This window comes from Poecile atricapillus, chromosome Z, assembly GCF_030490865.1.
Source record: "Poecile atricapillus isolate bPoeAtr1 chromosome Z, bPoeAtr1.hap1, whole genome shotgun sequence".
Taxonomy (NCBI): Eukaryota; Metazoa; Chordata; class Aves; order Passeriformes; family Paridae; genus Poecile; species Poecile atricapillus.
Genome location: NC_081289.1, coordinates 16,308,175 through 16,320,495, shown reverse-complemented (window position 1 = coordinate 16,320,495; position 12,321 = coordinate 16,308,175). Strand labels below are relative to the sequence as shown.

The following is a 12,321-nucleotide window of genomic DNA, read 5'->3' as shown; positions in this document are numbered from 1 at the left end:
TTCCGTGTACATTCTACCTTTACCAGCAGAGAAGTAAAAGTGATCAGACAAAGCTTGAGGGCACTACAGCATAATTTGAAAGGAGAAAGCAGTGAAGAGGCACAATTATTCTTATTGGTAAAGTAATATTTCTAAAATAATAGGGAGCTTCTGAAATCAAGTTCACTTGGTATCACAGCTGAAGGCACTATTTAAAATATACCAGCAATGGTAACACAATTTATTATTTGATTGATATAAATAATCTGTTAATTTTAAAATAAGACAAAGCTAAGTGGACAGTCACTGTTTTACTCACACTGCTCTATTGCAAATAGCAGGTTGTGTGAAATTTCTCCTCAATGGGAGTACCAACATATTCAGGATCTCCCCTTGGGCAAGGGATGGCTCTCAAGGTTGTTCCTCAAAACTGAGGGATTCCTTACCGTAAGAGACTCTTGCTAAGTGGTTAAGAGCATGCTAAACTCTGAAATCTTGATGGCTAAATGATATAAAGGATTGATCATGTGCAGATAAACCTTTAGACAGAAACTGTCGGGCAAAGCTGGGACTAAGTCTGGATCCAACTGCACCTAAACTCCTCTCTGAGAAGGAGAATGCAAGGGGATCTTTCCTTAATACCATGACTCAACAGGAGGGTCTCCCTGACAGTGTTGGCTTGAGCCTGTCCTGTATGCAGTAAACAATCAAGTGTGCCTTGCCACTGAACCTTATTAACCCACTGTAAGATCTGCTATCAACCTTTGGTTTTCATAAATAAACACATTGTTATTTCTCTCTTACCACTGAAGTGCATGACTCCACCTGCAACAACGTGGAGTTTAACCATGCAGTGCTTTTCTGGAAGCTGTCACAAAACAAGACATACCTGATGTGCCAAAATATAGATATTATGGCCAACATCTTTTGGGGAGATGCCATCATCTCCATTCTCCTCCTCATGGTCACATTCCAGACCTTGGTTGTAGGCATTCTTCATCACATCCACCTGCAACACAAACCAAGCCAGGGAGAGATGAAATAAATGTGGTTCTTGGGGAAAAAACACACTGTGTTTGAACACAGCCACTTTGTTCAGCTTCAGTCTGGATGGGTGCCCTGCAATTCTGCAAGAAGGGTGAGCAGCCTGAGAAGCACTTTCTGAATAAAGACAAGCTTGAAGGATTTATGAAGCTCCAAACTGCTACATTTTTCATCAGCAACCATGAGAAAGGAACGGCAATGCTGAGCTTTTGTGAGCAGGTATTTTCACAAATGCTTCTAAAGACTGGTCTAGATATGGTAGGAAGAGCTGTGTAGCACTTAGACTGTAGCCATGATCTTCTTCAGGCCAGAGCAAGCAGCAGCACAATGCCAGCAGGCATTGGGCTCTGCCTAAGGCAGGGACCATGCCCCCAGATTCTTCCTCAGAATCCCATAAGAATTCCCAGATCTCTCTGTTTCTGTTGTTACACAGTCAAGTCGTATTGGAAATTACTTCCCCAGATTTCCAACTCATTTAAAGTTCCTGGAGACCTCCATAAACATCAGGGTCATTCCAAAACACAGCAACAACTGCTTGGAACTCTCTTTGTTCATGAGACAAACAAATAACATACATGTATATTAAATGCATTCTGTGTCTACACACACGTTTCTCTTAGCACTGCTTCACAAACTGTACAAGCTTAATTTGCCAACCCTTGACAAACTGCACTTGAAGACAGTCTACCAGAATATGATAATTTAGTTAGGAAACAATTACAGAAAAGTGCTTGGAACGGATAAAAATAATGAAGTCGTAAAGACTGAAATCATGCATGCTTTATCCTTTTAAAGTACTTTTTGTGAATTAGTACTATCCTGATACATTGTGCCACCATACGCTGCCAACACTTCTCAGCTTAGATACAGATCATTTTAGAAATGTTTTAATGACAGATTTTTTTTCAGCCAAAAGATTTATGAATATTCACAAGTTTTCTCACCAGTTCTCTTGGTCTCATGTTGAAAAGGATTCTTTCCGCATTCTCACTGTCTTGCCTGCTTTCCATAATAGCCAGCAAAAGCTTGGAGGCATTGTTCTAGAGATACAAAACCAAATTAGTGCAAATTTTAAATCTCTTTCATGGATTAATGACCCTTGCATTTGTTTTAATTGAGATTATGAGGACCACTTTTTTAGTGGATAAGATTTTCAACCACTTGCATCTTTTATTTTACTGATGTATTTAATAGTTTTTTTTTTAATGTCAGCATACCATAACACTAACTCTGCACGCTATATTGGAAGGAAAATTTTAAACACTGAAAAATATTTGATACAGAGTGTTGCTGCAGACTGTTCATGAGAAGTTAAATTCTATTTTCTTTCCTTATTGCCCACCTAGCAATTTTTGCCTTGGCTTTCGTTAAAACAAGACTCAGCAGAGGTAATTACAAAACACGTTACACAAAAGGTTTTATCATTCAGGCAGGTTTTCCTCCCCTTTGGTTTTTATGAAGTCAAACTGGTTATTATTTGAAAGGTTGTAAAATAAACTGTTTTCATACACTCCTGAGATTTTGTTTCACTACTAAATATTCCCGTGAGAATATATAAAGACAACCTTTGCCTTGTCAACTGGCTGCTTTTCATCAAGACCGCTCCTCAGGATTACCCAGCATGAGCATTAGCTGCTGTAGCCCAGTGGTGCCTCAGACTTCAGAGACCTGCCTGTCTTCCAGTTCAATCAGCTGTGGTGGAGAGGAATTCTGGAGGTTTGGCTGCTTTCTGCCCCAGAGCAGGGTTGCCTTGGCTGACCTGCCACAGCATCCTCATCATTGCCTGTTACAGACTGAGCTGTTGGAACACTTGGAAGCAAGAGACAGTCCCAAGGGAAGAGGTAGGGGCCAGGAAAATTCCCAACCCACCCTATAACCTCATTCTCAGCTGCTTATTGCCATTATCAACAATTCTAGCCAAAACTTCTCCAGTGAGGGTGTGCCTCAGATAATTGGCATGGACAGTTCCAGAGGAAAAGGGTTCAGCTGCTTTTGCGACCAGGGCGAAAGAAAGATGTTATTTCCTACATGTTCAAGCAACTCATGTTTTAAGCAGCCTTTGTATCTCCAAGTTTTGATAATAGAACTGAAAATACAGAGCACTAGAGGTCAATAGAACAATCACATGAGTTGTAGTGTCCCAGTCAAACTTGTCCAACTCAAAAGCATTTTGTAAATTACAATTTGAGTACTATAGTGCAGAAACACACTAATTTCACAGCTAAAACTCCACAGGGATTATTCTTGGTGAGCACAGAATCACAAAACTGTGCAGGTTGGATCATAAAACCACACACTAAAGGCTGCCCTCTGGACTAAGATTCCAGCAGTCCAGCCCTTGCTCAAAGCAGCTTGCTCAGGGCTGTGTTAGGCTGAGGATTAAACACCTCTGACTAGAGGACTGAAGAATGAGACTGAAGGTAAGTGGAAGGAGAGTAGATTAGAATGAAGACAAGTACGTAACTGGGGAATTAGAAACTTCTGGAAGAAGAGACTGGGAGCTGAGACAGAAGCAAGGACAGAGGAGCCTGGGCTTGCCAACACAGGAATGAGCTAAGGACAAAGAACAAGAGATGAGAAGACCTAACTGGGACTGGCTCAAGGAGAACAGCATTCCATATGAGTTTTGCCATGTCCCTTTCCTTTTGCTTCCAAATCAAATCAGGATCATCCATGGGAAAGGTCTAGTCAGACTCTTTACCTGGTGACTGGCACTGCTGAAGTTTAATGTGCACAGTGAATGAGAACAGGAGGAGGTAGAGAAGAGCATTTTGGTCAGGATTACTAAGAGGATGCTGCTCTGAAGAGTAGGATGCTTCCTTTGCTGCTGCAGATTTCTCTTAAAGTGGTGACCAAGTCAGGAGTGGTAGCATTGGCAGGATCTCAAACCAAGGAGGAGGGAAGGGACCATGACAGGCTCCCAGTAGCTTGGTAAGGAAAGGGAGGAAACAGGAGGAAGGCATCAATCCATTCACTCATGGCTGAGGAGGACTTTGAAGCTTTTTCCCAATGCAGACACCCTCGGGATGGACAGAAGCCTGATGCAGCTTCCAGGAAGATGGGAAGGGTAGGACTTAGTTTCATCAACAGCCAGCTTCTTGCTACTGACTCAGCAAAAGTGCTTTGTCATGGCCTAGAATTACAGCAGGCATTTGAGATGGTTATTTGGCTACTTATTTCTCACTTTCTGCACATTTGGAGAGCCTAGGATCTGATTTCCAATCCCAAACATCAGTGAAAAAAAACCATCCATCACTTGGAAAATACAAAACAAAGTTCATAACACATTAGTACTGTGAAAAATCAGTTCCCAGGTGCACAGCCCAAAGCACTTCTACTCTTCATTTCACCTTTACCTGGGTTCCCATCTCATCTCCTAATAAAAATTTTGGAAAAAGAAATTAATGAGTGAAGCAACAAGATAGAGCTATGAGGAAAAAAAAAGACACTTTGTTTTAAACTCTCTGTACCTTTAGACTGACAATGTCTCTTCATCCTGTCACAGATGTGGCAGGTATTGAGCTCTTACTGTGTGCCAGGGCTTACACACTGGTCAGTAAGGAAGGCCAGGGGGTCACACTCGAAATAAAAAGAGGCAGAATAGAACACTGGCCATCTGTGCACTCAGTGAACACTGTCTGCTCTGCTCACTAAATGATTAGGGAGTCCACTGGAAAATATAATCCATGAAAATGTAATTAAATACCACATCAAAAACTATGTGCAAAACAAGCTAAAATAAAATGGCATGGGAAAATGCATTTCAATGTGTTGCCACTCAAAATCAAAAACAGCAGCTTCTTAATTTGGATCCAATTCTTGAGATCACGTCTTGTCCAGCAAGGTGTCCAGTTCCAGTACAAGAATTATATGGACATAATGGAATGGGTCTAGCAAAAAGCCAGAAAAATGATGAAGGGAACAGAACATTTTTCATTTAAGGAGCCACTGAAAGTTGTGACTGTTCAGCCTTTAGTACAAGTGGTTTAGATAGATCTTACCTATATGTATCAATTCCTGGTGGGGAGAAATGCAGAAGAAGGTGCCAGACCCTCTCAGCAGTGTCCAATGAGATGGCAAGAGACAAAACACCCATGAAATTCTATCTATACACAAGGAAACACTTTTATACTGTGAGAGGGATCAAACAGTGGGATAGGCTGCCCAAAATGGTTATGGAATCTCCAGTTGTTGAGATACTCAGCTGGCCATGATCCTGAGAAACCTGCTCTAGCTGATCCTGTTTGAGCAGGGGGCTTGGACAAGATGACCTTGAGACATCCCTACTAAAGGAAATGACTCTGTGATTCTGTAAAATCTGAATCATTTCCACAGTCTGAACCTCTGCTATCATTCACCACAATTTTTGTTAATTGAGTTAGTTTGAGCACAGCCAGCCTCCTGTGAACAGGGTCACACTGGTCCTTGCAGAGGTGTGTCTCAAGTCTGTTTTTAGTAACTACAGAGAAAAGCTCTTCTACAAGCATTTGCTAGTCTCATGACAATGGCAAATCAAAATGGCACTGGAGTGAACGCAGCTACATCTTTACAGAGACTGAAATTTAGACTTCAAAAGAACTGTCTGTGTGTTCAAAGTTAAATGTCTGCCTAAGTGTTTTGCTAGAGGGGGGCCTGAATTACATTGCCATTCAAAAATGTAATTACAGTTATTAAAATCATATGTAAGGCACTGTTGATTCACTGTTTCATTGTACATGATATATAGCTCTATTAATTATTTTATTAGACATGTATAACATTGCCAATATGATGCAATGCAGCTACCACAAAGTATTTTCTGGTTTGGGGAGGAAACAGACCATCTGCAATGGAAATACTTAATTTTGGAGGCAAGAAAAGGCAACAACCCAGGGCTCCTCCTGGACAGGTTCTACCCTGCTTGGCAGACAGTGCAGCTGCAGAGCTCCTCTCTGCATGCACTGAAACAGAGGCCGGAGAAACTTATCTACAAGCCAGTCCAACTCTCCCCAGAACATAGAACAAAATTACATTATAAGCCCTCCCACTCTAAGCTTTGCCCTCACACTCCACACTTTGTGTTTCTCCTCAGAGGACACTGAGAAGGGAAATAAAGTACAATTTACTTGAATCTCATTTTCAACTTTATTTGACATTGCAGGTCATCTGATGTATTATTTTTTTTCACAGCATTTCCTTCTCAAATAATTTTTAAGAATTCGGTATTTAGAGAGAATGCCTGATTTGTTGCATGCCTATATAGTGTGGCTATTTATCAATCTTGATATCCACAATACAGACTTTTCATGCTAGCTGTCTCATGCCTGATTGTAGGATTTTAAAAAAAACAAACAACTGAGGACATAGTCCGAAACACAGCAGTGGGTCAAAAGGCCTGTGGCAGAGGGCCTGATAAGGATTCAGAAGCTGGGATGAACTCATTTGCAATCTTTTTTTTCCAAAGGCTTCTGAATATACTGCGCTATGGTAAGATTAAGTAAATGTCAGGCTGCCTAGAGCTCTCACATACGTAAGTCTTCTGTTGCTACCCAAATTCAAATAAACAAATTTACATATACTGTACCTTGAGCTGAAGCACCAAGTCCATGCAGTATTTGCCAAGAGGGTTTATGTCATTCAAGATGAGAGCAATTATAATATCAATCCCATTAGACTCATGGGTGGCTATGCATGTCTGCAAAATAAGAGGAGAGAAGGAAATGGGGCAGGGGCAGAAGGAAGGGAGGGGAGGAGAGGGAAAAAGAGGGAGACAATACAGCGAGAGGGAGGAAGAGAATATGCACATCAGCAAATTTCCAAAAGGACCCAAAACTTAAAACACCTTGGAACAGTGATAACCTTTCAGCCAAAGCAGAACAGCCTGAAAACACACCACATGCAGTGCTGGGGGAGACTTGTGTGCACAGAACTAACCCAAACACCGCCAGTATGAAATACTCAACTGGAAGAAAGGTGGTGCAAGCTAAAATCTGCTCCCAGAGAATCCCGCAGGGCTTGGCACCAAGCAGTACAACTTGCAGACAGCAGCCCTCAGGAGCACTGCCAGATTCAGCTGAGCACATGCCAGCCTCAGACATAAAAGACAAGCTCGACTGCAGGCACAACCAAATTTGCACGCTCAGATTCTTCATTTGCCCTCAGCAGCCAGCATTAATATTGCTGTTACAGCACAAAATGTTCATGAAAATCAAAGTTCTCTCCATGCATCTGGACATGTCCTGCAAAGACAGGTATTTCTGGATAGGGAATTCAAAACTGTATTTGTGACCACTGATACTTCCCAAATGCCTTTACAGTTGGAGTTCTGGACCTTCTAGGCCTTGTGCACAACAGTCAGTCATACAAGAGCCTATGGCACTTTTTCCTCTGGAAGGTTTATGGGACAATAGGAAAGGAAAAGTCTTCCAGAAAGACAGAGAGAGGGGAGAAAATTAAAATGAAAGCATGGAGCATTTGTCCCTGAAATATATTGAATTTGACTTGCAGTTGGTGTAAACAATTGTAACTCAGATCCTGTGTGACTTCCCAGAAGATAGGTCTAAGTAATAAAGTGTAATTCATCATTCCCTTCCATATCAGTGTTCCTCCAGTGCTTCTCACATAACTTCGTTGGAGAGCACGTTAACTTGTAACATATTTTTTCATCTCCAGTCATGTAGCGATACTTTTTTGACAGTTGTTTTTCCCATTCATAAGTGGATTAAATATGACTGTTCAAAATTAAGTCCACTAAAGGATTTTTGTTTGTTTTCAAAATATTAAGTAAAGGCAGATGATTACTAGCAATGGCAGTAATAGCACTTTGCATTTCACTGGTGCACATTAATGAAGTACCATTAATATTGCATGTATTTCTTCAGCTATTTCTAGCATAGAGAACAGATTGCTTCTGTAATTTTGCTTGCCACAATTTTCCCACTGGTAATTCATATCAAAAATTCTGCTGTTTCATCCACTATGACAACTTTACTGCAGTTCTCTTCAGATCAAATATGGCAGCATGTAATCACATCCTTTACCTTTCCACACTTCTTCAGCACGGCACTAAAGAGACTTTCACCAAAAGTCACAGCTGTGTGACTTCAAAAGGCTGTAGTGAGCAAGGCACAGGAGATTAGAAGCATGGTCTTTAGTCTTATCCATTTCATTACTGATACCATAATTAAAGATGCTGCTAGGTGGTATGGCAGGAAAGCAAGTTAGACTTTGTGGCAGTTATGTGAAATAAGGAAAGTAAATGTTACCAAGGTGTATAAACACCAGCAAGGGCAAAATGTGTGAAAATGAAGAACGCAAATCTGTGCAATGTGCTTCTGAAACTGTGACTCCAAATACCATCTCACAAAGTGAGGTTTAAGCCATGGATACAGCAACATAAAACATGAAACTGTCTCCAAAAGGACTGCAAACCCTCAGAGGAAGAAGAAGTAGGAAGAGTCTGTTTTGAGTTCTGACTTAAAAGGGTCACTCAGGCCTCAGGAAAGCTTGAAGAGTGTCTAGTCATAGCAGCTCCAAGTGAATTTACGTTATCAGGAGTACTGAAAGGTTTGTGATAGGCACCCTGACACCAACATTCAAGTATAGCCTTCTGCATCCAGAAGTTCTTGAGCCCTACCTGGTTTTCATGGCACGGGCCCTGGCAATATTCCGTCAAGCTCTCCAGCGTCTGGTTGACAAGAGCCACGTTCCTCTCATTGATGTAAAGCCCCAATAAGCCCAGCCCACCTGTGGTGCTCCCACAGATGCAGTCCAAAAACTGAAGGGTCTCACAAACGAGGTTGTAATTTGTTTTATTGTTTTGATGTCTTAAAAAATTCTGGTGGGTGAAGGAAAGGAACACAAAAAAAAAAAAAAAAAAAAAAGAAGAAGAATCAAGGCAAACAAAGTCTTTTTCATGAGAACATTGAAGTATACAATTCCACATGGCCACTGTGTCTCAGGTACTGAACTACACTGCACTACTACAGAAAATATATTAGGTCTTAATGCAGCAATTGAGAACTATTATTTGATTAAATCATAGAGCAAGGAGGGCTTAGGAAAATGAACTTGGCAAACATCTGCACTGGCCTTAAATGTCTTTTATATGTCCTGCAGACCTGCTCCCACACACCCATTACAGCCTCTCTCTTGGAAGCTGTTCCCCACAGCTGAGCAGGTCTGGTGGCACATTATGGAGCTCAGCTGAAACCTCCCTTCCACAGCTGCAAGGGAGGCTCCTGGCCACAGCACTGAGGTATGTTTGCAGAAAATACATTTTGCAGAGGTTGCTATGGGGACAGTAATCTCTACCAAAAGAACTGATAGCAGGGACACACAGAGCATCTTAAAGCCTTCAATTGTAAGGAAGGAAACTTTGGGAAAAGGGCAGTATCCAGAAACTTCCTGTGCTCTTCAAGTCTGTGGTAAGTGATCCACCAGTTGTGCACAGGAACCTTACTAACAGGGACATTTAGACCCTTCTGAGTTCCATGTGGCTGTGCTGAGATCCCCAAGCAATTCTGAGGATATAAACATGCACTCCTCCAACACAGAACCCAAATGGTTCTTGAAAAGAGTTATTTTATCCCTTGGACCAAAAAAACCCCAACATCTCAGACAACCCTATTCTGTAACAGGGGCCAGGCACAGGCGTCTTTTTCTCCCCTTTTGAAGGTGCAGCCCCTCTAATAACACCCCTATAAAAGCTCAGCTCAAAACACTTTACCTGGAGCTCTCGGTTGTGGTTCTCACACAGCAGCTGAAGAAATCTCAGTATTGGCTGCATGATTGCAATGGCAGGGCTCATGATTGCTTCTTCCGCAGACTTCTCTTCTGCATTTGCAGCATCTGCTCCTGAGCCCATCAGATCTATTTCTGGGTCCATTTCTCTTCTGTACACAGAGTAAGCCTTGGAGGTTGCAGAAGATGCTTCTGTTAACTGTCCTTTCATTCCCTCTTTCAGATGCAGGGTTGAATCCTTAACTGAAAAGAAGATAATTTTCCTTCATTTTTGGAAGTCTTTCTCCCCATTTGATTAAACAATAAGAAAACAATAATAACAAATGCAACTTTTTCTTTGTTGGTGCCTAACTTTTCAAAGACCTCTAGGCAACTCACAAAGAATATCAAAGCAACATTCATGCAGGGATAGCATGTTCCAAATAAACCACAAACCAGAGTGAAATAGAACATTAACACAAAAAGCCCTACTATTTCTCTCCCATATACAATAAATGATGAGAACAATGGGAAGACCACAGGGTGGGAAATCAGTTCCTGCGCTTGCTCTTGTGAAATATCCCCAATAGCAGCAGCCTCTGCTTCTGCTCCTCTAAAAATACGGCTCAGTATCTTTTATTGATGCAAACTGGCAGAGCTTCACTGATTTCATTAAAACTAATTCCTTGTAGCCAACCTGAGATGGACTGTAATTCAGAGAAAAACAGGCAAAATATGCAAATTGGCAATGATTAACATTAAAGCTTATTGATCAGCTCAGCAGAACATCAGTGGTGCAGCACATGCAGTGTCAATATAATGCCCTGCTCCCCTCTTTCCCAGGGGTGCCTCCTTACCTCTCTTTTTGGGAACAGATATGGTGAGGTCGCTGTCATCCTCTTTCTTTTTGCTCCCCAAATCAATAGTGTTCACTGTCACAGTGGATCGGATCTCCTGCTGAGCAGCTTTCATGCGATCATACAGCACTTTAAAGAACCTTTCTGACTTTTTCTGCTCCTTTAGTTGCTGGTAAGTCGAATACTGCAAAAAAAAAAAAGTAAATTCTTTAGATATCAATCTTCTAAGGAAGAAGAAATACAAAAATACACTATTTTTTTTTGTGAAACCAATGATGAATAATTACTTCACTTACACAGAACAAATGTTGGCCACGGCCTGACCAGTTCTTTCACGAAGTGATATACAAGGCTGGTAACAAAGGCCACCCTTGATGATAATGTTTTAAAATTTGGGTAAAACAGTGAACAGTGCTATTTGCAGTCTTTTAAATGTCACAATATTGTACTTGAAGTTAAATTACTTTGTGACACTCTCCATTTCTCCAGGCTTACTAGTCATGATATTCCATCTACAAATAACAGTGAAAAGTAACTTATTATGTAACAACAAGAGAAAGCATGGAACATCTAATATGTAATATTATACCTTGGATTATATTAATTTTTTTGTGCTACAGACAGAATTTATTATTAAATATTATTTTAGATTATAAATCCCAGTCCCTAAATATAACTGTCAAGCAGTCTGAGGACCATTTGCAACAGTTTACAAACAATCCAAATTCTCCTAGCCTTCCCATATCATATCAATTATCTGTCTTCCCTCAGTTGTCTGATTTGGCTAAATCTGGGTGAGAGGGATATAATTTAAAAAAACCCATAGAAATGCATAGTTTAAAGCAGATATTTTCTATCAGCTGGGATACTGGTCTTCTCAAATGAGCAGGTTTTTTTCTCTTTGGAGATTTTGATAAATGTCTGTGAAAGTTTCCAGAAAATAATTCGTTAAACTTAGAAGTATTATCATTTTTAATTTTACAAAGAGTGACATAAAATAACTGGGGATAATGCTCACATGGCAATGACCAGATTAAAAGCAGCATGGTGCTACACAGGGAGGGACAGCTGAAAAACATTTTCTTCTGCTGAAGAGCTAATGCATAGTAATAGGGAATATTTACATTTGCATTAGAGTGGTACATATTCTAGTGACAAACTTTTCACAGAACTCACGCCAAAAGGTTTCTCTTTACTTGTCTCCAGACCACATGCATCTGAGAATCAATATGTGAATAAGCAGATGAAATAAGTACCTGTGTTTGCGTATTTCCACCTTCGAGCAGTGCAATACCGAGCAGAATGCCTTCTGAGAAAATCCTGTCATTTCTGGTGTTCACTATCACATCTATGACCAGCTCTGAGGCACCTTCTTTGTCCAGGAGGCACTGGATATCAAACATGGTCACCCCAGACTTATCTGCATCTTGTCCCGAAAATCCACCTGCAAATCAGACAAATACACAAATACCATTCATGTTTTCTTCACACACATATATGAAAATGAACCTATTAGTAGTGATAAAGCACACAATAGCAACATAATTCTGTCAGGCAAAATTCCCTTTGATAAAAACAAGATATTTGTAAGAAACTGCAATGTTGCACTCTAAGAATAAGAAATAAAACAAATCCCCAAGTCATTGTTCTGTCATGATATTCAGACAATAAATAAGTTGGAAAGGACATGGATTTGTTCACGGAACCCTTTTTTAATTCCACTGAAACGTACACTAAACTG

General features: G+C 40.6%; 1 protein-coding gene across 1 annotated transcript in view; it reads right to left on the bottom strand.

The window, feature by feature from the left end:
* LOC131592968 (inositol 1,4,5-trisphosphate receptor type 2-like) overlaps positions 1–12,321 on the bottom strand; it is a 241,875-nt gene that overhangs the window by 64,063 nt on the left and 165,491 nt on the right. The window contains exons 39-45 of the mRNA XM_058864988.1: positions 11,837–12,024; positions 10,581–10,764; positions 9,731–9,987; positions 8,639–8,839; positions 6,587–6,697; positions 1,968–2,063; positions 869–988 (exon numbers count right to left, since the gene is read on the bottom strand). Coding sequence (XP_058720971.1) covers positions 869–988; positions 1,968–2,063; positions 6,587–6,697; positions 8,639–8,839; positions 9,731–9,987; positions 10,581–10,764; positions 11,837–12,024 — 1,157 coding nt within the window. The remainder of the gene's footprint in view (positions 1–868; positions 989–1,967; positions 2,064–6,586; positions 6,698–8,638; positions 8,840–9,730; positions 9,988–10,580; positions 10,765–11,836; positions 12,025–12,321) is intronic.